This window comes from Protopterus annectens, chromosome 3.part1, assembly GCF_019279795.1.
Source record: "Protopterus annectens isolate FY-2018-M chromosome 3.part1, PAN1.0, whole genome shotgun sequence".
NCBI lineage: Eukaryota > Metazoa > Chordata > Ceratodontiformes > Protopteridae > Protopterus > Protopterus annectens.
The window spans coordinates 605,662,955-605,690,448 of NC_056732.1; the positions used below are offsets into that span (position 1 = coordinate 605,662,955).

A 27,494-nucleotide genomic window follows, 5' to 3' on the forward strand; every position below is an offset into this window, starting at 1 on the left:
TGTGTGTGTGTGTGTGTGTGTGTGTGTGTGTGTGTGTGTGTGTGTGTGGTGTGTGGTGTGTGGTGTGTGTGTGTGTGTGTGTGTGTGTGTGTGTGTGTGTGTGTGTGTGTGTGTGTGTGTGTGTGTGTGTGCGCGTTTACCTATATATCTATATACCTACCAGGTCCTTATTCTTACTTTAAGAACACTGATGGAGATAGTACTACAAAATAATTTCATAATCTTTGAACAACAACTTTTTAAACAAACAAGGAGTGTTGCAACGGGGGCAGCTTGTGCCCCCATTTTCACAAATTTGGTACTTGCATTTTGGAAGACCAACTATATTCTCACTTCCAGCTTTAGTTCATGTTGATCACTTTATGGGCATTTTCTGGATGACATAATCATTTTTTGGAATGGCACCAATGAGAAATTGGATGAATTCTTTGAATACATCCATAGTACAACAGATATTTTGGACTTCACCATGACCACTTGTGAAAAAAAGATCAATTATTTGGATGTCACTATTAAGGGCATAATGAATAAGTGTTTTATTTCAACACTTTATAGGAAGCCAACATATTCCAACACGCTGCTTCATTTTGATAGCTGGCATCCCATGCATCAAAAAAGGTTCTTGGTAAAAGGGCAGTGTGTGCGGCTTGCCTGCATGTTATCAGACCTGGGTGAATACTACACACAATGTAATCTATTAAAAAATATGTTGTCCAGCAGGGGTTACCCTGATACCTTTTTAGATGGTATATTCAGTGAAGTCACTCGAAAAAGGTTAAAGGTGACTATGCCCCCTTACTGGGTTGTGAAACTGGGCAAATGAGACCCATCCTGGTTGCCAGGGGCAAGGAAAACCTTGGTAAGGTGCTTGTATTAACATATAACACTGGTTTTGATGAAATTAAAGGTATTATTAGGAAATATTGGGGTGTATTTGGAAATGACTAAGAATATCAGTAAGTGGTGGGCGTAAATCCCTTAATAGTTTATAAAAAGGACCAATGTTTTAAGAACATGCGAGAAAGGGGATACCAACATTGGCAGGTTGATAAGATGGTCAAATGTGGGCAATGTCATCAATGTAAATACATGATGGAAGGGAATGAAGTTGAACTCAATGGGTTTGGTACAGTCAAAATAAAAAAAAGAGATATAATTGTAGTTCAAAGGGTATAATTTATGCAGCGGTGTGCCAAGAATGCCCAGGTTTCTATATCGGGAGAACTAAAAATAGCTTTAGGAAAAGGGTTTATCAAAATATGTATGACATCCACAAAAAGGACCCTAACAATGCGTTGTACAGCAATATTTATGAATATGATGGGCATTCTTTTAAATTTATTATTATTGACAATGTTGACCTTGGCCAGAGGGGTGGACCGACAGACGACTTTTTGGAATACAAAGAATTACAGTGGCAACTACGCACCAATGCCACTATGTATCCAGGTTTGAATGAGAACTTATCTATTAGTCCAGTGCTAAGGTTAAAAGCTGCTACTATTATTTTAAAAAATTTCAGTAAAAGTTTTTTGCTGACAGGTCAAACTTACTGTATTGGACTAGCTCTTTTTGTTGGTTTTACAAATTCAATATTTTTTATGTACATGTCTGTTTTTTAGTATTTCTTACATCTTTTTCATGTATTTAATAGATAATATGATGAAAGAGCAGTTTTTACTGTTAACCATTTGAGATGATTGGTTCACTGATGGGAGGGGTTATATTCTCTGGAGTATGAGGACAAAAGTGATAAATAAAGTGGAAAAATAAGTGATTCTGCCTCGTGTTTCCACCTTTTGTGGTTCTAAGTTTGTCTGTTCTTTTGCAAAAACTGGTAATAATCCATGTAACGGCACATTCTTCCAAGAACCAAACCTGGGCAGGGGGAAGATGGGAGGGAAGTTGAGGAAAAATTAAAATGGACAACACAGATGGAATGCTATGATAACACATAACTTCTTTAGCTGAAGTTATAATAAATACCACAAAGCCAGAAGAACCAAGTCGAAAGTATAAACTCTTTAATAACACTCTAGTGCCATGGCTGTAATAGCCTTCAAGGAGTAAAAACATTAAGACACATGACACAATATATAGCTCAGATGCACCCAAAATAAATCAATTAAACAATTATACAACTAATTAATCAAATTAAAACCTTCCAATTACAATCAACATTCAGACCAATGAGGGGTAAAGTATTACATTTTAAAATAAAGAAAGATTCCTTATAAAGCAACTTATTTTTAAGGAATAAATCTGTTACATATTTAAAATGTATTTTTTCTAAAACAGCAGCTTTCAAACCAGAAGGATCGGAATTATGAAACCTGCTAAAATGTTGTGCAACAGGGCTATCTAATTTATTATGTTTAACATTCCTAACATGTTCTTGTAGTTGTAATTTGAATTTCTTTTGCTTTCTCCAACATAAAAAAGTCCACACTGGCATTTTAACAGATAAATAATGCCGTCAGTATTACAATCAAAGCTATCCAACACTTGATAAGAAACATTAGTAGTAGTAGGGAAAGAATTAGCTACATACTGACAAGAGCAACAACTACCACAACAAAATGTACCTACATTCATAATAGTTTTAAATAATATATTGGAAGGAAGAGGAAAAAAAATTAACAAGCATATCTTTTAAACTTCTACCACTCTTATAAGAAATACAAGGGGAATTATACAAAAATGTACCCAATTCCTTAAACATTAACAAAGAAAAACCCAGTAATATTTAACTAATGAAATAAGTTGTTCACTAAAAATACTAAAAACTGTAACAAAATAAATTTTCTGTTTACCATCATTATATAGATTAAAAAAGAAGTTATGTACTTACCATAACATTCCATGTGAGTTGTTCATCTCGCCTTTATTCTTACACATGGGTTTGGAGCCGAGCCATTGGCTCTGAGTCGGCTGCTTTCTTAGTTAAAGATCTCAGAGTAGCTCGAGGCCAGGCCCCTATCCCATGATGCTCTCTGTCCTACCCCAGATCTAGTTTGCTGAACTCAGCATGAGCAAGTATAACTCACTAAATACTCCAGCCGGAGTAAGAAGTCCCAGAACAAGACTAACAGACCCCAAGTCTACTCATTCTTTGAGACCCTGGAGGGGGAAGGTGGGTTGGAATGTAAGAATAAAGGTGAGCTGAACAACTCACATGGAACGTTATGGTAAGTACATAACTTCTTTATGTGAAGTTTTTCAATCTCGCCGTTTATTCTTACACATGGATAGCGTCCCAAGCACCCTAATCCTGGGTGGCTCACAGGAGTATATTCCTGAGGACAGTGAAACCAAAGGAAGCCCTGTCCCTGGAGGCCCTGTCCACTTTGTAATGAGTGATAAAGGTATGAGGCTTAGACCAAGTGGCAGCTGCACATATAGTGTCCAAAGGTAAACGAGCCGTACAAGCCGAAGACGTGGAGACGGCTCTAGTAGAATGGGCCTTCACAACAGCTCTAATGTTTGGTTTGCTGAAGAGTAGATAAGTTTGATGCAGTCAGTTAACCACCTGGAAAGGGTAACTTTGGAAACTGGTAATCCTTTCTTAGCGTCAGCATAAGATGCAAAGAGTTGGTCAGATCTTCTAAATTCCTTTGTCCTGTCCAAACAGAATCTTAATCGTCTGTGGACATCAAGTTTATGCAAAATGTATTCCAACTGATTAGAATGATTACTGACAAAGGTTGGAAGTTCAATAGTTTGGTTCAGATTGGTCTTAGAACACACTTTTGGCAAGAATGAAGGATTAGTCCTCAGTGATACCCTGTCTGGATGGAACACCAAATACGGTGGTTTGACAGAAAGGGCTTGAAGCTCAGATACCCTGCATGCTGAAGTAATGACCACTAAAAAAATAGTCTTCCAAGAAAGAAACTTCAACTGACAGGATGATGCGGGTCCAAAGGGGGGGAAGAATAACACGTGACAGCACAAACTTTAGATTCCAGGGAGTAAAGGGCTGTCTAACAGGTGGCTTAAGATGAATGGTGACCTTAAGGAAAGCCCAACATAATCCGTGAGACATTAAGTTAGAACCTTCAGCTCAGAGGTGAAAATTCGAGATGACAGCCAATTGGACTCTAATAGTGGCAGCTGCAGCACCTTCATGAAAAAGCTTAGAGAGGAATTCCAGGATACTAGCAATCGGTGCAACATAGGGATCAATGTTATTTTGAGAGGTCCAAAAAGCAAATCGCTTTCATTTACTAGCATACAACTTTCTGGTAGAAGCCTTATACAAAGATACAAGAATGTGCTGTACCTCCGAAGAAAATTTGTGTGACCTGGCTAGGCAGGGAATCGGAGCAGCCAGGCTGTCAGTCTGAGGGAATGAAGGGAGGGATGGAGGGCTCCTGACGAATGTGTCAGTAGGTCTGGAACTGGGTCCAGAATCCAAGGTTCCTCCAGTTGACAGAGTCAGAGGAAGGGGAACCAAATCTGATGAGGCCAAAGAGGGGCTATTAAAATTACATTCCTTCCCAGGGTTTTGGCTTTCTGCAAGAACTTCGGAATCAGGGGTATAGGTGGCAAGACATACAGGAGTCCCAGGGCCAATCGTGTACCAGCGAGTCCCTTGGGCTGTCCCCTGGTGGGGGATTTAGGGAAAAGTAGCTTCTGCATTTGGCATTCATAGGGGATGCAAATAGGTCACAGCAAGGCTGGCCCCATCTGCAGAAAAACTTCTCCGCAACTTCGTTTTTGAGAGACCACTTGTGTGGTAGCAGAATGGCTCTGTTCAATTTGTCCGTTATCACGCTGGATTTCCCCGGGATATGCGTTGCTATCAGAAAGCGCCCGGTGAACACAGCCCACTGCCAAATTCTCAAGGCCTCTCGACACAGGGGGTAAGACTTGGTTCTCCCTTGCTTGTTGATGTACCAGACTACCGACATGTTGTCCGTCTGTATCACAATTGTCCCTGGAGGCTGAGTGTCGTGGAAGTGCTGCAACACTAAAATCACCGCTCTCAGCTCCAGAACAGTGATGTGGCAACTGTGACTCTGTCTCCGACCAGGTGCCTTGGGCTGTTCTTCCCTGAAAAAGCCCCCTCCCACCCTATCAGAGAAGCGTCTGTGGTCACTGTGGCTGACGGCGGGGGGGAGAACAAATGGTCGAACCACGGTAACTTGTCAGCTGGTCAACCACCAGCGAAGATCCTTCTTGTAAGAGTCCATAATCATGATTAAGAATGACATGGGAAGTTGTTGGTACGACCACTGGGTGAATAGTAACCACTGAGGAATCCTCATGAGCATACGTCCCAGAGGAACTGCTATGAGCATAGCTGCCATGGTACCTAGGAGTTTCAGTACTTGACGGGCCGGTACCTTTCTTCACTGCAGAATGTCTGAGACCTGGTTTCGGAGAGTGGCTATACTGTCCAGGGGCAATCTTACTGTGGCGGTGGTAGGGTCTAGCTCTGCTCCGATAAATAAGATACGCTGCGATGGCGACAATGCAAACTTTTCAAAATTGATAGTGATGCCCAACTGAGAGCAGAGATTGAGAGTGTGATCCCTGGACAGAGTTAGTTGATGCCTGGAGGCGGCGGTAAGGAGACAGTCATCCAGATATGGAAGCAATCGGAATCCTAGATGCCTCAAGTGAGCCATAACCACTGCCATGCATTTGGTAAGCACTCTAGGGGCTGTTGTGAGTCCAAAGGGCAGTGCTCGGAATTGGTAGTGACTGGCTTCCAGCCAGAAATGCAAATGGTCTCTGGATGGCCTGGCCATTTTTATGTGGTAGTGCGCATCCTTGAGATCTATAGAGCACATCCAATCGCCCTCTCCGAGGAATGGGAGAATAGACTGAAGCGTGACCATCCGGAACTTCTCCTTCTTTACAAATGTGTTGAGTCTGCTGAGATCCAAGATGGGTCTCCAGTCCCCTGTCTTCTTTGGAACTAAAAAGAATCTGGAGTAAGTTCCGGATACTATCTGGTCTGCTGGAACTGGCTGGATGACTCTCTTTTCCTGCAGCCTCTAGATTTCTATGGCTGTTTGATCCCTGAGACTGGGTGGAACTTCTGGGATTTTTTTGCCAACAGGTGAATTTTCTAGAAATGGGATGATGTATCCTCTGGTAATGATGCTTTGTACCCAAGAATCTGTTGCAATTCCTAGCCAGGCATCTGGATACAAAGCCAAGCGACCCCTGACTGCCTCCAGAGCAGGACAGTCGGGCCTCCTTTCAGAAGCGCTGATAGGGCTTACCAAGGAACTGATCCCTGTCACCATGGTTCTGGGGACCTCCTCTGCCACCAGGGTGGTGTCTTCCATTATTGCCCCCTACTCTGCCCCTGGAAAGCTCCTTGGGACTTTTGGAACCACATTTTTCCACCTTTCTGCCCTTTGGGGTATGAGGCCTAAGAGCTACCACTCTGTAACAAACAACACTTAAAATAAGGAATTCAAGAGGCTAACTCGCCTAAAAGTTATAACAACTAGAAAATACTTCAGTTATCTAAAGAATTACAGCACAATTTTTTTCAAAAAGTAAAAGAAATTCTACTGGCCCGAGCTCTCCGACGACCTTGCGATCAGCTGCAGTGGCAAACTAGATCTGGGGTAGGACAGAGAGCATCATGGGATAGGGGCCTGGCCTCGAGCTACTCTGAGATCTTTATCTAGTAAAGCGGCCAACTCGGAGCCGATAGCTAGGCTCCAAACCCATGTGTAAGAATAAATGGCGAGATTGAACAACTTCACATTTATTTCTCCATACATTATCATTAACCACCAAAGATGACGTATTTATAGCATTAGATGCATTATTACCCTGATAAACTTTCAAAACAGCATTCTCAATGGATTTCGGATCATAACCCTAGAAATATACATAGAGGAAGCCTTACGGATCTCCTGTAAATAGTCAAAATCATTATTACACAACCTCCTGAGTCTAACAAATTCTCCATAAGGAAGTGCCGATAATAAGTGGCTGGGCAGAGGGAAAGCGGGACGGAAGTTGAGGAAAAATGAAAATGGACAACACAGATGGAACATTACGGTAAGACATCACTTCTTTATCTAATATTGTCAATTTTCATTTTCTCCTCAATATGTGGGACAGAGTCCCAGCTACCTATAGTCCTGGGTGGACTCAAGAAAGGATATTCCTAAGCACCTTTGAGCCGAATGATGCCCTACCCCGAAACACCAAATCCAACTTGTAATGAGTAGCAAAGGTATGTGGAGACACCCAAGTTGCTGCTGCTGCTGCACAAATGTCATCCATAGATGTTCTAGACTGTAAACCAAATGAAGTTGTTATAACTCTAGTTCAATGAGCTTTCAGCGGTTTTGGTAAAGTTACACCCAATTTATTATAAATGAAGGATATACAATCAGTGAGCCATTTAGCCAATGTCACCTTGTTCACTTGCTTCTCTAACTTGGTATGTGAAAAGGAAATAAATAATTGATCAGATTTTCTGAAATCTTTTGTCCTGTGAACACAGAATCTTAATTGTCTGTGAACATCCAACAGATGCAAAGAAGATTCAGCCCTGCTGGAATATTCAGGAAAGAACACTGGAAGATTAATGTACTCATTAAGGTTGGTCTCAAACTACCTTCAGTAGAAAGGATGAATTGGTACGAAGTGAGATTCTGTCTTTATGGAAAACCAGATATGGCAGTGTAGACAACACGGCTTGAATCTCCGAAGTTCTTCTAGCAGAAGTAATTGCTACCAAGAAAATAGTTTTCCAAGACAAAAACTTAAAATCACATACACAAGCAGGTTAAAAGGGGGGGGGGGAATGATTGCTTATAACAACAGATTAGGTGTCCCAAGGAGGGGTAGGATGATCCTTGTATGGAGGTTTTAAGCAAAATACACCGTTTAAAAAGGTTTTACAAAGTTTGTGAGATACCACTGAAATCCATGAAAGCCAATGTGAAAGTTGGAGATAGCCACTAACTGGACATTAATTGTGGAGGCCAAAGCTCCACCACTGAAAAGTAAGGCTAAAAATTGAAGACTCTCATAGATTGGAGCTGAAAAAGGGTCAGCCTTATTTTGGCGAGCCTAATAAACAAACTGTTTCCAATTACTATTGCAGAGATTTCGTGTAGATGGTTAATGAGAAGACAAAAGAATGTGTCGGACTGGGGAAGAGAGCATAGGAAGTCTGGCTACTAGCAGAATTGGAGAAGCCCAGCTGTCAGCTTTAGATTTGGAATGTCTGGGTGAACCAATGCCTGTCAGATGAGACAGGCAATTGTGAGTTGGATCCAGCATCCAAGGTTGTTGCAATATGTGAGGCCAAAGGAAGAGAAACCAAATCTGCTGAGGCCAAAAGGGGGCAACGAGGATGGCCATGCTCTTCAACCTGACTTGGGGATTAATGGAGTTGGTGGAAAGGCATACAGGAGACTGGGGAACCAATTGTGCATTACAGCATCCCTTAGAAATTCCCCTTCTGAAGGAATCAGGCCAAAGTAGCTGCTGCATTTGTTATTTAGGGGTGAAGCAAACAGGTCACAGCAAGGCTGACACCAAGTCCAGAAAATCTCATCTAACACTTTTCAATTGACGGATCATTGGTGAGGTAACAGTATGCACCTGCTCAATTTGTCTGTTATCAGATTTGACTTTCCTAGAATGTGCATTGCTATCAAAGTGGTTGGATGAGATCACCCACTGCTACATCAACAGGGCTTCTCGGCACAGAGGGTAGGTGATCTAGTTCCCCCTTGTTTGCTGATGTACCACACTACTGACATGTTGCCTGACTGAATCGTAATAGCTCCTAGATGGAGAGCATCCTGAAAAGCTTGCAATGCCAATATCACAGCTCTCTTCTCCAGAACATTAATGTGCAGATTGGGCTCTGTTGGGGACCAAGTGCCTTGGACTAACTTCTCCTGGCAATGCCTCCCCCCACCCCCCACCCCACCCCCAACCTGGGAAGCGTCTGTTGTCTCTGTGGCTTTGGCATGTGGGAGAATGAATGAACAGCCTTGAGAAACTTGATCTGAATGAATCCACCAGTTGGGATCCCTTTCGCATGCATTGGTGATAGAGATGGGCATCGACACTGGGTGGAGAAAAATGGACCATTGTGTTGCAAGCAACCATTGTAGAATTCTCATATGGAACCTGGCCAGGGGAACCAGAGGTACAGATGCTGCCATGGACCCCAGTGCTTGTAGAACTCAACACGTTGGAACGTTGTGGTTGTTGACTATGGCTAGTACTTGATTCCTGATTATCTCCAGTCTTGTAATAGGAAGTGAGGCTATTTCAGTCTTCATGTTCAAAGAAGCTCCTATAAAGTCTATGGTTTGAGTTGGTTCGAGCAGAGATTTTTCTAAGTTTACTGTAATGCACAGACAAGAGCAGAGATATAGGACTGTCTCTTTTGCCTCCAATAGTCGATGCCTGGTGGCAGCAGTGATGAGACAGTCATCCAGATATGGAAACACACAGAATCCTTGCAGTCTCAAGTGAGCTGCTACTACTGCTATGCATCTGGTGAACACCCTGGGGTCTGCTGTGAGGCCAAAGGGAAGAGCCCTGAATTGGTAGTGACTGGCTCCCAACTGGAAGTGAAGGAACCTTCTTGAGCATCTGACCATCTTTATGTGGTTATACGAATCTTGAAGGTCTATCAAGCACATCCAATCGTCCTTTCCCAGAAAGTGAAGAATGGACTGAACCGTAACCATCCAGAATCTAGTTTTTCAAACAGATTTGTTCAAGTTGCTAAGATCCAGAAGGGGTCTCCAGTCTCCTGTCTTTTTTGGCACTAAAAAAGAATCTTGAGTAAAATTTGGATTCTCTCTGGTCTGGTGGGACCTCCTGGATGGCTCTTTTTTCTAGCAGCTTCTGAATTTGTATGGCTGCTTGTTCCCTCTGACTGGGTGGAACGTCTGGGAATTTCTTTGATGAGGGACGGGGTTGGAAAAATGGTTCTGGAAATGATCATCATGCACCCATGTAACTGAAGAAATTAGTATCCAGGCTTTCTGGTGCAGGGAAAAGAGACCCCCAATTGCCTCCAGAGGGGGACAATTGAGCCTTTAAGGGTTTACCAGAGAAGGAATCTTTGAAACCCTGATTCTGCAGACCTCCACTGCACAAGGTTGGTGTCTTCCATTAAAGTATCCCCCTCTGCTCCTACAGGAACTCTCACCATGCGTGTCCTGGGTAAACCACTGGGATTTTCTGAACCACATTTTTCCACTGCTTTGCTAATTCCTAGAAAAAGGCTTCTGAGGAGTGGAAAAATGTATGCCCACAGAAGAAAGAGTTTTACCATCCTTCTCACACCTGGCCAATGTGTCTCTGACTGCAGAGCCAAACAAGGACGAGCCTTCAAAGGGAGCATTGACGAACGAAGACTTGAAGGGCTCCACAAAATCACATAGTGCATCTAGGAGTGCCTCTTTATAGAAATGCCTAAACCCACTGCTGTAGTTGTTTCTTCTACTCCATGTGAAATAAGCCTCGTGGAAGAATTAGATATGAAGGTTAGGGTGGCAAATGAGAGGCAATGGTTTTGTATACCTCTTCATAAACAGCTCATGAGAGGGTATCTTAAAGTTCTTTAATCAGATCCCTCTACAATCTAGTAAAATGTGCCAGGTAATTCAAGGACCAAAGAGCAAAGATCGATGACACAAACCCGCTTTCCAAACCTTTCCATTGTCTGAGACTCCTTGTTGGGAGGATGGATAGAGGAACTTTCCTCAGCTAGTTCCTTCTTTGTGGCAGCTGCTACCACCATGGCATCCACAGGCAATTCCTTGGTCCAAAAAGTTTTATCCTCAGAGGCCATGACTATTTTGTCTGGTCTCTTGGGGGGTCGGCTCAATGGTGTCAGGCACCTTCCATGCCTACCGAGGAATCACCTCAATGAGCTCATTGGTGGGCGAAGACACCCAGGAGGTAGATGGGTGGGTATTGAAACCAGCAGGTACACAGATTTCTCAGTCAAAGGGTTAATGAGCTTCCAATTACCCCTCTGCTTAAGGATCTCTAAGATGTCACCAAAGGAGACATCATCAGGGGGTGATCTGCGGGACCCTTCACCTTCCTGGAAATCCGTGTCTTCAGTGATGGAGTCTGCCTGGGAGTCTAAGTGCTTCCTCTTACACAGTTTCTTTTGAGGGACCTCCACAGTGGGGTGATCTGGAGAGGTTTCGGAAGAAGAAGGGGTACAATGCTGGGTAACCTGCGGCTTCGGTACTCACTGTCCCTGTGGAGGGAATGGCAGAGGTTCTAAGCACAAAAGTAACAAGGATAGCATTTCCAAGGGGGGTTGGCCCAAGTTACTGGCTCAAAGGCAGAACCACCGGTAGACAGGACGAACCTTGGAACTGTAGTTCCCTCCTGCATCAATGAGAGATCCCCGAAGCCAAGGCTGAGCTTATCCGTACCAAAGCCCCGAGGCTCAAGGAAGGCTCTGAAAAAACTTAAGCCAACCCTAACCCCTCGGAGCCAACAGGCAAGCTATGGCCCTGAGAGCTCTCCGTCTCTGACTGAGCTGAAGAACTCAGAGCAAAAGTTGGCGCTGAAGACAAGCGTACCTTTGGAACTGACACCATCAGTACTGGGCGGCTTGGAACTGAGGACTCTAAAACCTCAACAGACGTTAGAGGAAGAAGAAAGGGCAGAGAAGTTGAAGGAAGCAGTCACTGACCCCATGGGAGTAGGAACCAAGGGAGTGCCTGTCACACCTTGAACCCAAAGAATCTTCCTCACCAATCTCTCCATGACATCTTCTGTAAGGCTCTTGGAAGAATGTGCCAAGACAACAGATGGAGACCTAGGCCTTTCCAAGAAGGGGGATGGCAATCTGTCAGACAATGGATCAATAGTAGGGGAATAATGAGTCCTTGGAACAGAGAGGAAGTCTTTATTAGGCGGTGTCGGTTCCAAGGGAGAATGCTTCAATATGAAAGTTGGTTCGCAGCTAACTGGTGCCGATGTCATTGGTTCCAATGAACTTGTTGGGTCTGAGAGTGAGGTCAATTTTGCCATAGGTTCTGAAGAAACAGTAGGAACCAAGAGTTTCACTAAATTGGTGCTCAGTACCAAGGGAGTGGTTGGCACTGAAGAAGTCCTCTTCTTGGCCTTCTCTGACATTCTCAAGGAAGAAGAAGAAGAAGAAGAAGCTGGGTTGGGATAAATAGATTTACTTTTTTGTTTTGACTTGACCGGTGGCGAAGCTCCAGATATAGCCTCCCTGAATGAGGAGGGAAGAACACCTTTAATGATCAATTTATTTTTCCTTTCAACCAAAACTCATGGGCTGAAGGAGTGGCAAACAGAGCAATCCTCTTGCAAATGAAGAGGGCCTAAATAGTATACACAGAGTGAGTGAGAATCAGAGTATGTGACTCTATACCCACACTTGTCACAGAGCTTGAGCTCAGAAGGCTTTTATCTGCCATTTTTAACACACACACACACGCACACGCGCACACACACACACACACACACACACACACACACACACACACACACAGACACACACACACACACACACACACACACACACACACACACACACACACACACACACACACACACACACACACACACACACACAAAACTGCCGAAGAAGGCAGCAGACACACTTTTGCAGATAAGAAAAAGTAGCAGAGAAGAACTTTTTACTTACTTATTTATTTTTTACAGCAGAAGGAAAACTGAAAGCAGAGGACTATCAACGATGATAGTGCTACTCAAGTAGAAGAAAAGTTGAAAGTAGAAGAAAAGGGGAGAGGAGATAATAGTGATAGTATCTAGAAACACTTCCGTAAGAAGGGAAAGGGTAAGGATAGATGGATAAGCAAGAAAAAACGATTAAAAGAAATTTCACTTATCTGGCTTAAGAGACTGATAACTACGTCTAAATCACACGGCGGCAAATGAGATCTGAAGTAATGTAACTAAGTGCATTTTGGGTAAGGACTGAGCTCGAGAGTTTTTGGTTTCCATGAGCTGTAGAAACGGCCAAGTCATAGGTTCATAGGTAGGTACTAGGCTATTGGCCCTAGGGCCTATATAAGCCTGGCCAAAAAATGTACCCTGGCTTTCGCCACCCAAGAAAATTATTTTTCTGAGGGATAGGAACCAAACCCACACGTTGAGGAGAAAAATGAAAACTGACAATATCAGATCAAGTTTTAAATCTGCTGGTAGCTGAAAACAATCCTGACAGCTTTATGCAGTACTCTATCAACAGAAAACTTATCTTTTGCAGATGGAAATGACAATGCATTTTTTTTGCGCATGATCTTATTTTCAGTTGATGTAAGTTCAAAGCCATAATCCCCATCAAGTTTTCTTGGTATCTGTTCAGTGACATTAAGGCCAGTAAATGTGTTCTACAGAGCAGAATGTGCCTAGAGATGAGCAGAATAAGAGTTAATTTGTTTTGTGACTATTCATAACATTCTGTAGTCAGCATCAACAAATCAGTATATTAATTAACCAAGAAGGAAACGTCATCTCCTCTGCTGAAAGCAGTTATAAAACTTGAAAAATGCAACGCAGATTTAAAAAAGGGGGGGATTTATTTTTATTACTTTTAAGCCAAGTTTTTTTTAACAATAAAGTTTTTCAGTTCCTGTCACTTAACATATTTTTTAAATCACCACTTTTCTTTTTCTTAGTCAAAGTTAATAGCTCTGTGGAATGTGTAGGGTGAAGACTGACTGAGGTGGGTAACAGAATGTTTTTGCTTAAGACGATTCTGGACTACTTTTCAGTGTTATTCAGCCCAAAGACTATAAAGAATGCCTTAAAGCTACACTCAACAAAAGCTAACCAATAAAAAAGTGTTCTGTGCTTCTGCAACTGTAGCAAGCTATAACTGTAGCAAGCACCCTACACTTGCACTAGCACACTCTGAGCTCCACTGCAAATGCACTACTGGAATTCATTCATGAAGCCCCAATATCCTTGCAACTTCATAAATGAACACTAGTAGCACTCACCTGCAGACTGTGTTGCCTTAACAGCTTGCACCCTGCCTTGCCCTATTTACAGCTGTAATATTATGGTTAAGATGCTTTCAAATAATGTACAAAATTGTCACATAAGGTATGATATACCCACCATACCTCTCAAATGTACAGATTTTCACAGAATGTACAAATTTCTGTCTTATATTTTTGGTCTATTCCTCAAAAAAATTTGTTTTTTTGTCAAATCATTGAGGACTGAAGTCACTAAATAATGCCATGCATTTGACTTTCAGGCAATACACATCAGAAAATGGATGCTAACACAAAACTTTTTATTCTAGCAACTTTCTAAGTTTATAAAGGAAATATCTAAAATCTGTCCCTATTTTGGGGCCTTTGTTCCCCAATTATTTTTGGCTTTGCCGAGATTTTTTTGCACTAAAAGGTTGAGGAGTATGATATCCACTGCTCAACACCCATGTTAGTCTTTTGTTACCGACTCATGACTGGATTTCCAGCACTTGATGACAATTTGGTATTGAAATACAAAATAATGAAAAAAAAATGAGAGTAACATATTTCATACTAAAATATACCATACAAAGGAGCACAACATGGACATTAGGGAGAAATGCAGCATCTTTAAGTAATGACCTCTTGAACAACAAAGAACTTGAAAAAGCATGAAGTAGTGATTATGCTGGATCAGGGTAAGAATTTCATGTTTAACAAGGATCTATGGCTTATACAGCAAGTGGAGAATTTACTTATTTATTTGATATTTGTTTACTGGGAAAGTGCGACTGGGATAATATTGTATTTTCAGTGGAGGCCCGGGGAGAAAAACTGCACACTGACATAATACTGATACAGTTAAAATATTACAAAGCCTAATACAGAACAAAAACATATTAGATAAGTAAAAATCAACTTTAGTTCATGCAGTGTGGACCTATACATATATAGTGCACATAGTTGGACAGAAATAACATGCTGAAAAAAGAGCACTGTCAATAGTTAAACAATTCATAATTTGCAAGATATTACGGGATATGATGGCAGGGTAATATATTTTCATGGTCCTTACTTGAGGTCAAAGTATGTTTCTGCAATGTGTCTCAGTTATCAGCCTTATAAGTATATATATTCCTCAGCCTAATAAGGGTACTTTTTTACAATATGGAGAGAGGATGTCAATATTTCTGCAATCAGGAAAAGCACACTGTTTCTGAGACCCTTTCTAGGTATATACCAAAAAGGAATAGATGGAGGGAGGCTAAACTGGGTATTCTAAAATAATCAAAGCACTCCAAGACATAAACCTAAAACTGTCAATAATATAACTATTTAAAACACACATTAAATGTAAATAATCTTAATCATGAAATATCACATATATGATACAGAAAAGAATTAATAGAAATAAAAGTTAATAATCTCAAGCTGGCTCTATGGTACAGAAGCTCAGCAATCTGAGTTCAGCTAGATGATCTGCATGATGGGAAGCTAGTCAAATGAGATACGACTGAGTGGGTAAGGCTAGTGTGCACATCCCAGGTATGCAAGGAAGCTGCATGAGCACTACCTGGAAAATGGTCAAATGTCGCATATGCAGGACACACAAATGCATACCTCACTTGACACCTTGTTACATCTAAAATGCTGTACAATTATCAGTAAAAGGAAGGCAATACTGTCGAAGTGTATTAAGGGACCACTCTGAGTTGTCAGTAGGGAGGGCAGTGGATACGTGGAAGCAAGCACTTGAACTACATCAGTGTAGAAGACATTGCACTAAACCTACTCCTTGCCTCTTTCCTCCCTGTTTTGGTTTACTGCTAGCCTAGCATAAAAAGAGGTGCTAGTGAACAAACTAACCAATAAAGGGAAGCAAAGCTACCTACATAGGTGCAGGGGCAAAGAGCTCAAAAGACTGTTATACAAAAGTAGATAATCTCAGCCTTGAAATATGGCATTAGGTACAGTAAGATATTAATAAAAGTACAACGAACCGCACAAATATAGAGATAAAGTAGAGTAACACAGCTGTGAGACAGAAATAAAGGGAAAAGACAGCTTAAGGAAAACATATTTTGTAAACAACCTGAGATGCAAGGTGAGTGATAGTGATTTATAAAGTGGGACATGGGCACATGAAATAGTGGTAAATGACTGCAGGAATTTTCCCGAAAAGGTGGTAGTAGAAAATAGTGATGAAATTAAGAATGAATGAAACAAGTAAAATGCTGTGTAGAAAGCAATATCTAGGATGTTGGCTAATTAGAATGTGCAACTTACACAAAAGGTAGATAGATTAGCAGACTACACATACCAAACAGTCCTCATGTGCCACACAAAAACCTTACCAAAGATGTGAAGGATACAAAAAGCTGAAACAAAAGGGTATGAAGAGGAACAGTATATCAAGAAAACCAGCAAGCACTGGGCATTTACAAGCTGAAACAAATAAGTGAGTAGGTGAGACAGTAAGGGCTCAGCATTTTTCCAGGAGTGAAGCAGAGAAAAAAGAAAGACTGGGTATAAAAAAAGGATGGGCACGAGTGCCAGACTGAAGGAGGAAAGTCAGACATACACGTCCTTTTTTTTAACACTTAGAGTAGTGGTGCCCTGGCACACCCTGCCAGATGCACTGGTATGATGCAAGTCAACATAAATATTCAGAAAAGCTTGGCAGAAGTCTTGATAAGCTGGACAGTTGTACAAGGTTTATCCTGTCTACAGCAAACAAAGAGATGTCACAAACAGTTAGTCTGCTTCTGCTGGCTTCTTCTCATAATCCTTTATCCAAAGACTCACCTACCAGCACACATTAATCTGTTGAGCACTTGTAAACAAGGGATGCACTTGACTGTGCTGCTATGTATTTTACAAATAAAATATGAGCTACGTCCAGTCATACTGTTTTTATACAACCACAGTGTTCGCACACAGCTATCTTTGCAAAATACAGTAAAGGCAAGAATATATGAGATTTATCAAATTTCCTTTGGATAGTTATACATAATATCAGTTCTGAAAGCAAACAAAATACATACCTGCATAGTTGAAATAATAAGGCCCCTATGGATGACAAACTGGCCCAGTGCAGCTGATCTTTTGTAACTATTCCGTCCATGCACCACCAGCAATCTGCCAATATGCTTAAACTGTGTAATGGAAAAATCAGCTGCTAATGAAGCTTGTTTTCCTTCCTGCAAAATAAACAAAGTAATTTTATTTAACTATCAAGAACTTTCACAGGGAAAAAGACATGATAATGCACAACCCACTCATTTTTGCAGTTACTTTTCAACAATGAAAATTACATTGCAGTACACTATCTCTCCAACTTCAATATTTCAGTCTGACTTCTGTGTATGCCCTCTACTCCAAATTAATGTACACAACAATAAAACCTCCAGGCTGGTAAGCATATGTGTGCTCAGACACACACACACACACACACATATGGATGTGCATACCCTCTTTTTCTGTAACAATCCATTTCTTTTACAAATATTTGCCCAGTGTAATGTTGACCAATGCCAGTTAGGCTTTCAGAATGTACTGCAAACCACTCCTAAAACACAAATGTGGACATCTTTCATGTCTGCTTATCTGTAAACTAGCTATAAACAATTTCTATTAAACAAAGTATGTTAACATAGGATACAAACAGATGATAAATAGAATCAAATGCAAGCTGCTGAGTGCAGTACACATTAAAGTATTATCTCCTTTACGTTCTTTTGTGTGCCCATTTAAGTGCCTAAAACTTTTTCCTTACTCAAGGCACAAAATCACAATGTAGGTATAACCACTGGGATGTCTACAATACATACTACAGTGAATAAATAAAACATATTTTGCTTTATATTAAGTTTTGAATCACTAATGAAACATCAGACAGCATATTTCACTGCAATTCTTGAAGTAAAATGATAATCAAAAGTCATTACTTTTCTTATTTTGCGGGTAATGTTGATTAGTACACCTCAGGACTATACTGCAAGGTGCAGATAAATCAAATGTTTCTTAAGCTGCACTCAAAATTAATAATGTTTCTTCCAAATTGCATTTTTTGATTTGCTCTTTAGCACATGCCAACAGATAAAACTTTGAACAGACTACTCAGTCTGCTGTCTGAATTCTTTGCTTATAAACTGCAGATAGTCTGAACTCAACATTTACCTATATATGAATGGTAGATTTCAAGTCATAAAGTTACATATTTTGCTTTAAAAAGACAACAGAATGTTAAATGCAATGCTAACAGCTTTTGTCTTGAAATAAGCCTTCAAGACGAGCAAAACAATTTTTGTGTTTGCCCCTGTGGAAAGTGCTACTGATCTCTGGCTTTCTATGTCATTTTATCAGTTTTACTGAAACGAATGCGTAGAACTTTGACACTATAAATTACTTATCAAATGTCAGAATGAAATTGGTGATACATTAAGTTTCATACATGTCTAATACCTGATTTATGCATATTAAATCAAATGTGACTGAATTTTAAAGCAGTATGCCTGAAAAATACCTATTTTTCTTTACCTGAAAAACAAGAATCCTTAACTGAATCTCTTTACGTGCATGTGTTAATAAGAAAAGTTCACAGTTCCTAGACTGGGACAAGCAAATTTCTTTCTAAAATTACAAATTAATTCAACATATTCATTACCCCAGTTTTACAAATGTTCATGCAGGTAATAATGTAAGTGCTTAAATATTAGTTACAGACCACTATACTGTTGGCAGTTCTCTGCTTCCCCAATTCTGTATAAAATCCTAACTTTCTTACCTTCTCGTAACTTAACCTTCCATAGTGGGTATACTCAACCCACTTTATTTTAAACTGCTGTTATTAATATTTACTTAATCCTGTTAGATGAAAATAATCTTTTCCCTAATAATTTAAAAGTTACATAAAAGCCATTACACTTACCCTGAGTCATGTGCATAAATGATGCTTCCCATTCCTGGGGGATCTTTCTTCAGTTTTCTTGTGACTGTCTTTCTCAATAACAAAGAAAAAATGATCCCAAAAGGGCCATCTATTTACTTGATCAGCCCTGCCCCCCCACCAAAAAACAGGTATTCCAAAAAAAAAGGTGACACTATCCCTATTCCCAGCCATATCTCTTCAATTAATACCCAAAGCTGAACTTGAATATTTCTAATTTACAGCCTAGCTTAGGAGCCCGAGACAGGAATGTCAACCTATATTACAAATAATGAAAAGAAAGAAATGAGGCAAACAGTACCACATTAATATTAATAGGTAGTATTCATCAAGAAAATAAAAATGTAGCATCTAGGGGATGATGGGGCCAGACGCTTTAGTCCAAATGTAGTTTTCATTTTCAACAGCCTTGATAAGAATGAGATCATACTATGCAGATGGCTTCAGTGAAAGCAGACATTATCCACCAGCCTGAAGCCAGAAGTAATTATATGCAAAATGGGTTGCATAATCTCTCTAGGTCTGTCTCCTGAGTAATAAAGTTCACCTGAGTTAATGTAAGAATATCACACGTGCTATAATATACAACTTTTCTGCATAACAAAAGCAGTAAAAACTGAGTATCAAAATCAAAAAGTGCAATAAGCCCATGGTATAATGCATAAGCTACTGTACAGATATGCGTTTTAATCTGCTCTTTTGATTCCTGCAAACTTTTTTCTAGCGCCACACTAGAAAACTTAGTTTTCCTGGCTGCAAGAACATAGGCAAGAGGAATGTGTGCTCATGTTTACAATACATACACTGAACAGTATCCATTAAAAAAGTATCCAGAAAGAAAAGATTAATTACCTTTCCTACAATTCCAATCCCACAGTCTGCAGCTTGTATCATACTGACATCATTACCGCCATCACCTAGAAAAATAAAATAAAATATAGCTAAATTAATATAAAAAACTCTGTTATATGGATATATTTCTTAAGACTGTATTATACAATGATCTACAGTAATAAACATAAGTTGTGAGTATACTCACTATAATGGCATACATTACTTTATTAATTTCTGACCATGCAAGTCCACTGGACACAGCTGTTCCCTTTAAAGGGGTACCCTGGGAGCATTATCTGGTTAAGTCACTTGCTAAGTGTCACAGAGTAGGCAAATGCAGGTGGAAGAATCAAACTCTGCACCTCGGACTAAAGAAAGAAGCTTGCAAGCAGCTTACAGCCTTAATCCTCTGCCCAAACTGCTAGACTATATCTAAACATATGATCATGCTTTAGGAGTAATGTTTGAGATAACAGCCATTAGGTAAAATGAAGTCCTATAACCACATCTTTTTAGCAGTAACATATCCATATGAGTGTGAAAATCTGTAGTCCTAAGTTATGACCTGTAGTTGGACATCAGCTACAAAAGCAGAGTGCACCTTACCTGCTAACTCTTTTACTTATGAAGTCCAGGAAAGAGCTGACAGTACAGCTGTGTACACTTACCATAAATGCAGATGTTCGAGTGTCTTCACTGTTGCAGTCATGACTGTAGGGTTCTCCCCTGCCGGCAGGCAGTCCTCGGTCGGCCAGAATCCCAAAGTCTGGGTCCGGCGTCGGCTGTTCAGCCATGCTCCCTGACGTCAGAGCACCAGGAGTACAAAGCTGACAGCCGACGCCATGTTCTCCAGTTTTTCTTGCCCCAGATGTCAGAAGTTCCAAAATGAATAAGGTCCCATACCCTTTGCAAATACACCTCAGAAGAAGGGTGAAAAAAGGAACCACACAAAAGAAAAAATAAGAGGGGACAGGAGGGAGGGAAACCCAGACTGCAACAGTGAAGACACTCGAACATCTACATTTATGGTAAGTGTACACAACTGTACTATGTTCATCGTGTTTCACTGTTGCAGTCATGACTGTAGGGTAGAATCCCAAAGCAGAAAGAAAGGGAGGTGGTCATAAAGTAGAGGGGGTGGCTATAAGGCCCTGCAAGACTGCAGAACTTTTAGTTATGTACTCACCATAACTTCAGATGTTTGGGACATTCTGAATGATGGGTTTCTCTTATTGGCTGAGCTCATGCATACCCTGCTTATATAACATCGTCAGATGAAACAAGATAAAAACAGTGGAGCTCAAAACCGTTCTATCTCTTCTGATCTGCAAGGCAGGGGAAGGAGGGTGGTATATCAGGAATGTGAGATGGATCCCAAACATCTGAAGTTATGGTGAGTACATAACTAAAAGATGTTATGTGATCCCATCTCTACATTCTGAATGATGGGACAGCGTCCTAGCACCTGAACCCTGGGTGGCTCACGAACCAAATGAAGCTCGCCCTTTAGATGCCACATCCAATTTGTAGTGGGAAATGAAAGTGTGCGGTTGGACCAAGTAGCTTGGAATGAAAAGCTATAGAAGTAGCCATAGCTCTGGTAGAATGAGCTTTGATAGATGATTTATGCAATCTCTGATCCATTTTGAGATTGTAGCTTTTGTGATGGTTTGGCCCAATTTATTATCTGAGAAGGACACAAACAACTGGTCTGACTTACGGTTGCTGGGTCCTGTCTAAATAGAAGCGTAATTGCCTGTGAACATCCAATTTATGGAGAGTGTATTCTGCCTCATTAGAGAATTTTGGAAAGAAAACTGGTAGTTCTAGAGATTGTTGAAGACAGAAACTAGAGCAGACCTTTGGGACAAAGGATGGATTAGGCCTAAGAGATACTCTATCTTTGTGGAAAATCAGATATGGTGGTTTAATAGACAGGGCTTGAAGCTCTGAGACTCTTCTTGCTGAAGTAATAGCCACTAAGAATGTTCCATGACAGATATTTTAATTGCATGTAGCAGCACTAAATCAAGATAAAACTGGTGGTCTTAACAGACTCGCACCTTTAATGAATGTTTTGCATAGCCTGCTGCTCATCAAAGGAGGATCCATAGCAGCTAGTTGAACTTTAATAGTTGAGACAGAAGATCCCTGATTAAATAGGGATGTTAAGAATTTCAAAACCTCTGGGACAGGAGCAGTGATAGGGTCTAAGCCCTTGAGTTGAGCCCAGATAGCAAACCTCTTCCACTTACTGAGGTACAATTTGTTAGTGGTGGGTTTATGGGCCGAAGACAAAATGTGAACAACATTCGTGTCTAGTGTGTGGCTTCTGACTAAGGTCGGAAGTGGAGGAGCCAAGCTGTCAATTTCAGAGATTGAAGGGACCGATGCCAATGTCCCGACTGATGGATTACACTGCATGCTTTTTCAGGTAAGGAAACCATATCTGACGAGGCCAGTATGGGGCAATCAGAATCATTGAAGACCTTAGCTGAGAAGCTTTTGAATGACTTTGGGAAGGAGTGGGATTGGAGGAAAGCATAAAGCAACCCTGTTGGCCAGGGTTGAGCTAGAGCATCCATGGCGGTACTTCCTGATGTGGAATCAAGGAGAAGAACCTTTGGCACTTGGTGTTTTGTGGAGTCGCAAATAGGTGGCACGGCGGCCCCCATCTCTTGAAAACCTGGGCTGGTTTAGAGACCATTCGTGAGGAGAGAGAATTGTCCTGCTTAATTTGTCCGCCAATACATTTGACTTTAGCTACAGCCCATTCCCACACTCTCATGGCCTCTCTGCAAACCTCCTTGTTTGTTCAGATACCAAACCACCGACATGTTGTCTGTGTGGATGGCGATGATACCCTGAGGAAGGAACTTGTGTAAGGCCCCTCATCTCCAACACGTTGATGTGGAGAAGAGTCATCCTTAAGCCAGGAGCCCTGAACTAGCCTGCCCAGACAATGCCCCCCACCCTATCTGGGAGGCATCTGGGGAGAACAAAGGGTTTGCCCTGATCTAAGTTGGATGTCTGAAGCCACAATCATGATGTGATGATTGAGGGGAGATCTTGAAAGGTCCATTGAGTTGATAAGAGCCACTGAAGAATCCTCATGTGTAACCTTGCTAGAGGAACTGAGCCTAGAACCTGTAGGACCATCCTGGCTGGGGCTTTGGATCTCGAGATCAGAGCTTGAACTCAATCTTGAGTCTATCTCTGCTCCTATAAACTTTGGCAGCAAGACAGACTTTGACCAATTGAATGTAATCCCCAGGGAAACACCCAGGAGATGGTGGCTTTGAGGTTGTCCATAAGTAGATGCCTGGTGGTGGCAGTCAGGAGCCAGTCGAACACTTCTCAGGTGACTACTGCCAAACACTTGGTGAACACCCTGGGGCTGTGGTGAGACCAAAGGGCAGAGCACGGTCTATGGAGCACATCCAAACATCCTTCTCCAACAAGAATTTGGATTTCGAACGGATAGGTTCAGTCTGCTGAGATCCAATATTGGTCTCAGGTCCCCTGTCTTTTGGCACTAAAAGAACCTGGAGTAATTTCCTGATCCGATTTGGTCTGTAGGGGACGGTGATGACTCCTTTTGTAGCAGCTTGACTGGGTGGTGGGTCCCACCCATCTGTCCTGAGTGATTGACTAGGCTGAAGAGCCCCTCTGCACGCCTCTGGACGGGCGTCTCCCTGAAAAATTCCCGCCTCTGCCTCTGGACGGGAATCTTCCTGCTGTTGGGAGAAAAACTTGCGAGATTTTCGAACCACATTTTCCCTCCTTGGGCCTGGGGTAAGCCCGGAAGGAACGGGAACTACGGGCGGCGGCCGGCCTCTTGCTCACAGCAACAATGAGGACCCATCAAAGGGAGCGGCTAAGGAAGACTTGAAGGCCTCCGCAACTGACAACAGCGGAGCCAGGCCTGCGCCTGTGCCTGCCGCTCACCGCCCCCTTGACCGACAGGATATGAGTGACCAGATCCCTCTGAAGCCTAGTAAAATGTGCCAAAAATTCCTTATTAGGAGGATGGATGGAGCAGATGCCACCACCATGGCATCTACAGCCACGCCTTTAAGGAACGGACTGGTTCCACAGTATCCGGGTGTTCCCACGCCCGACAAACTAAATCCAGAAGCTCGTCGAAGGGCGGAGACACCCAGGAGGCGATCTCTAAGATGTCTGCAAAGGAGACATCATCCGAGGACCTACTTAGGGGACCCCTCTGCATCATCCATATCCGTGGAGTCCACGTGCTTCCTCTTGCACACTCTTCCGGGTAACCTCAGGCCTCGGGCTCCGCTGGCCACTACAGGGAACTACCAAAGACCCAGTCTCCACGCCCAGGGAAGAGATGGCGAAGAGGATTTGGCAAGGCAGACCTCCAGAATCCTGGGAGCCGCCAGTCTCCACCTGCTCCGCGGGAGAAGCAGTCGGAGGAGGAATAGCAATGGGATGGGTCATGGCCATCGGGCCCGGAAGCCAGGGTCGGGAGCGAAACAAAAAGTCTTCCCAGCCATCGGCTCCAGTCTTCAGAGGCGACGTGGCATCGAGGCAGAAGTCTTTGGAGCCGAAGGAGAGGGTCTCTTGGCAGTCGGATCCCCCTAAACAATAAACACAAAGTAGATGGTCATCAGTAACAGACATCTTAAAAGCACATTTAGTACATTTTAAAGGGGCTTGAGACATAATGTTAACAATTCCTGACAGGAAATTTAACCACTGTAGAATCGCTATGACAAAACCGAGGTTTACAGAAACGTAATAACCGGAACTTTAAAGAAACACTAAAAGGTTCAGTTATAAAGTTTGACCGAAAAGGCCCTGGATTGAAAGTGGGGCCAAAACAAACTCTATCCAATCACACACAATAAATTCCAGTACTCAATCGAACACAATTAGCAAATAGCAATCGCAATAAAAAAAAAACGGCTTTTATACAATTACATTAAAACTGACAGAAAAGTAGTTAAAAAGCTACTCAGCCCAGCCAGCTCGAGACCACGCCTTGCAGTTGATCTGGGGACTGTTGGTGGTGCATCCTGGGATATAGTAAGCTCAGCCAATAAGAGACTTCGCTTTGGCATAAGCGTGAGCCGAGGGATCGGCTCGACCCATCATTCAGGATCACATAACATCCAAAGCCTGCCCTAGACTTAGAGTAGAGAGGTAGATTGTAGTGCTTGGAAAAAGTATGCACTGAACTCCAAGTTGCAGCTTCCAAAATGTCTTTGGTAGGAACTCCCCTGAGGAAGGCAGCTGAAGTGGCAGCAGCTCTGGTAGAGTGAGTCCTTATACTCCCTGGGATTTGCTTTCCATGGTGTGAAGAGCAAAATCTGATTCCATGAGCAATCCATTTAGAAATGGTCTGTTTTGAAATGGCTTTACCTTGGGAACTTGAAGCATAAGAAACAAACAATTGCTCTGATTTCCTGATGTCCTTGGTTCTGTCCAGGTAAAAACTTAGTTGTCTGTGTACATCCAAGGAATGTAAGATCCTTTCCCCTTTATTTTGAGGAGTGGGGAAAAAAGTTGGCAAGTGAATAGTTTGATCTAAAGCCACTTTGGAAACCACCTTAGGCATGAAAGTAGGATTAGTCCTTAAAGACACCCTATCTTGATGAAAAATAATATAAGGTTCCACAGCCATAAGAGCTTGCAACTCTGAAACCCTCCTGGCAGAGGTCAGAGCTAAAAGGATGGCTGTCTTCCAAGATAAAAACTTGATGTCAGATGAGGCAGCAGGTTCAAAAGTAGGTAAGGTGAGCTTTTCCAAAACATAGTTGAGATCCCAAGCAGGAAAGGGAGGAGATCTAGGGGGCCCTTAAGTTCTTAGCTCCTCTGAGAAATTGTCTCATGAGCTGGTGGGAAAAGATAGGAGGGTCTGTATTATAATGAGCAGAAATAGCAGAGGCATGTATCTTTATGGAAGAGAAAGAGAGACCCTTATGTAAGAGGTCTGAAAGGTAAAGTAAAATCTGAGGAATGTTAGGAATAAGAGGATCAGAATCCTGAGCCTGCATCCAGGAACAAAATCTTTTCTATTTTCCTGCATAAGATTTTCTAGTGCTAGGACGTCTGACTTCTAAAATGACATCCATAACCTGCTTGGGTAGGAGAGAATGAATCAAAGATCCTGGATTAACCAGGCCGCCAGGCTGAGAGTTTTGACATGGGAGTGTAGAATCTGACCCTGGTGTTGGGACAGAAGGTTCGGAATCTGTGGTAAAACCCAGGGTGGCTCTAGACAAAGGTTTCTCAGTGTTGGGTACCAAAACTGTCGAGGCCAATTTGGGGCCAGCAAGATTATCATCTTGGGCTTGTCCTGCTTGATCTTTAGTAATACCCGTGGAAGAAGAGGAAGAGGCGGAAAGGCATATCCCGAGAGGTTTCTCCAACTGAATGATAGAGCATCCACTTTCCAAGCTTGATCATGGAAAGTCCTGGTGCAAAAAATTTGTAGTTGATGATTGAGGTGGGATGCAAAGAGGTCTATGTGAGGACATCCCCAGACTGCTGTAATCATCTTGAATATTTCGGAGTCCAACATCCATTCATGTGGATCCGAAAGGTTTCTGCTCAGACTGTCTGCCAGGAAGTTTTGCTTCCCTGGTAGAAACTGTGCTTGAAGGTCCAGATTGCAAGCTAGAGCTGTGTTCCAAAGATCCATGGCTAGTCTGCAAAGGGGGTAGGAATGAGATCCCCTTTGCTTGTTTATGTACCACATAACTTGTGGTGTTGTCTGTCCGTATCAGTAGTTGTCCTGGTTGTAGAAGATTCCTGAAGGCCAATAGAGCTTTCTGAATGGCTAACATTTCCTTTAAATTGATATGCAGGTGCTTCTGATCCTTTGTCCAAAGGCCCTGCAGACAGTTGCCCCGAAAATGGGCTCCCCATGCATAAGCTGAGGCGTCCGTGGTTAGAATCTGAGTGGCAGGAGGCAGACAGAAGGGTTTTCCTTTGTTTAGAGTACATGCCTTGGACCACCAAAGGAATTCCTTTTGAAGACAAGGCAGAACGGAGATCAGTATGTCTAGACTGTGACAATGATGAGACCATACACCTGTTAGGTACCACTGTATTTTCCTCATATGTAGTCTTGCATACGGTACGAGAAGGATGCAGGAGGCCATGTAACCCAGAGCCTGCAGGAATCTCCTTGCAGATAGCTGAGTTGTAGTTGCCAAGGTTTTGAAAGTTGAAGCCAGCTGTAACTGTTTTTCGTATGTCAGAAATGCCATCTGGGTCGTTGTGTTTAGAAAAGCGTCCAGAAAAATTATCTGTTGTGAGGGTGTCAAATTTGACTTTTTTATGTTTACAGTGAATCCCAGGAACTTGAGAAGATTCTGAACAAACTGTAGATGCTGGAGTAAGACATCCTTGCTGTCTGCCTGAATAAGACAGTTGTCCAGATAAGGGTAAATTTGAATTCCCTTGAGTCTGCAATAAGCTACTACTGGAGCCGGGCACTTGGTAAAGACCCTGGGCGCAGTAGACAATCCAAAGGGCAGCGCAGAGAATTGGTAGTGCCTCGATCCTACCTAGAACCTGAGGTATTTTCTGCGTTCCTGTCTGATGGGAATGTGTAAATATGCTTCTTTTAAATCCAAAGTTACCATCCATGCATTTTTGGTCAGCATTGGTAGTAGCTGCTGTAGAGTAAGCATCTTGAATTTTGGTATCTCTAGAAAAGTGTTCAAGACTGACAGATCCAGAATGGGTCTCCATGAATTTTGCTTCCTGGGGACTAG

At 42.1% G+C, this 27,494-nt stretch overlaps 1 protein-coding gene across 2 annotated transcripts in view; it reads right to left on the reverse strand.

Moving 5' to 3' along the window:
- ATP9B (ATPase phospholipid transporting 9B (putative)) overlaps positions 1–27,494 on the reverse strand; it is a 4,837,291-nt gene that overhangs the window by 385,168 nt on the left and 4,424,629 nt on the right. For both annotated transcript variants that reach the window (XM_044066988.1, XM_044066990.1), the window contains exons 23-24: positions 19,762–19,826; positions 17,006–17,161 (exon numbers count right to left, since the gene is read on the reverse strand). In XM_044066988.1, coding sequence (XP_043922923.1) covers positions 17,006–17,161; positions 19,762–19,826 — 221 coding nt within the window. The remainder of the gene's footprint in view (positions 1–17,005; positions 17,162–19,761; positions 19,827–27,494) is intronic.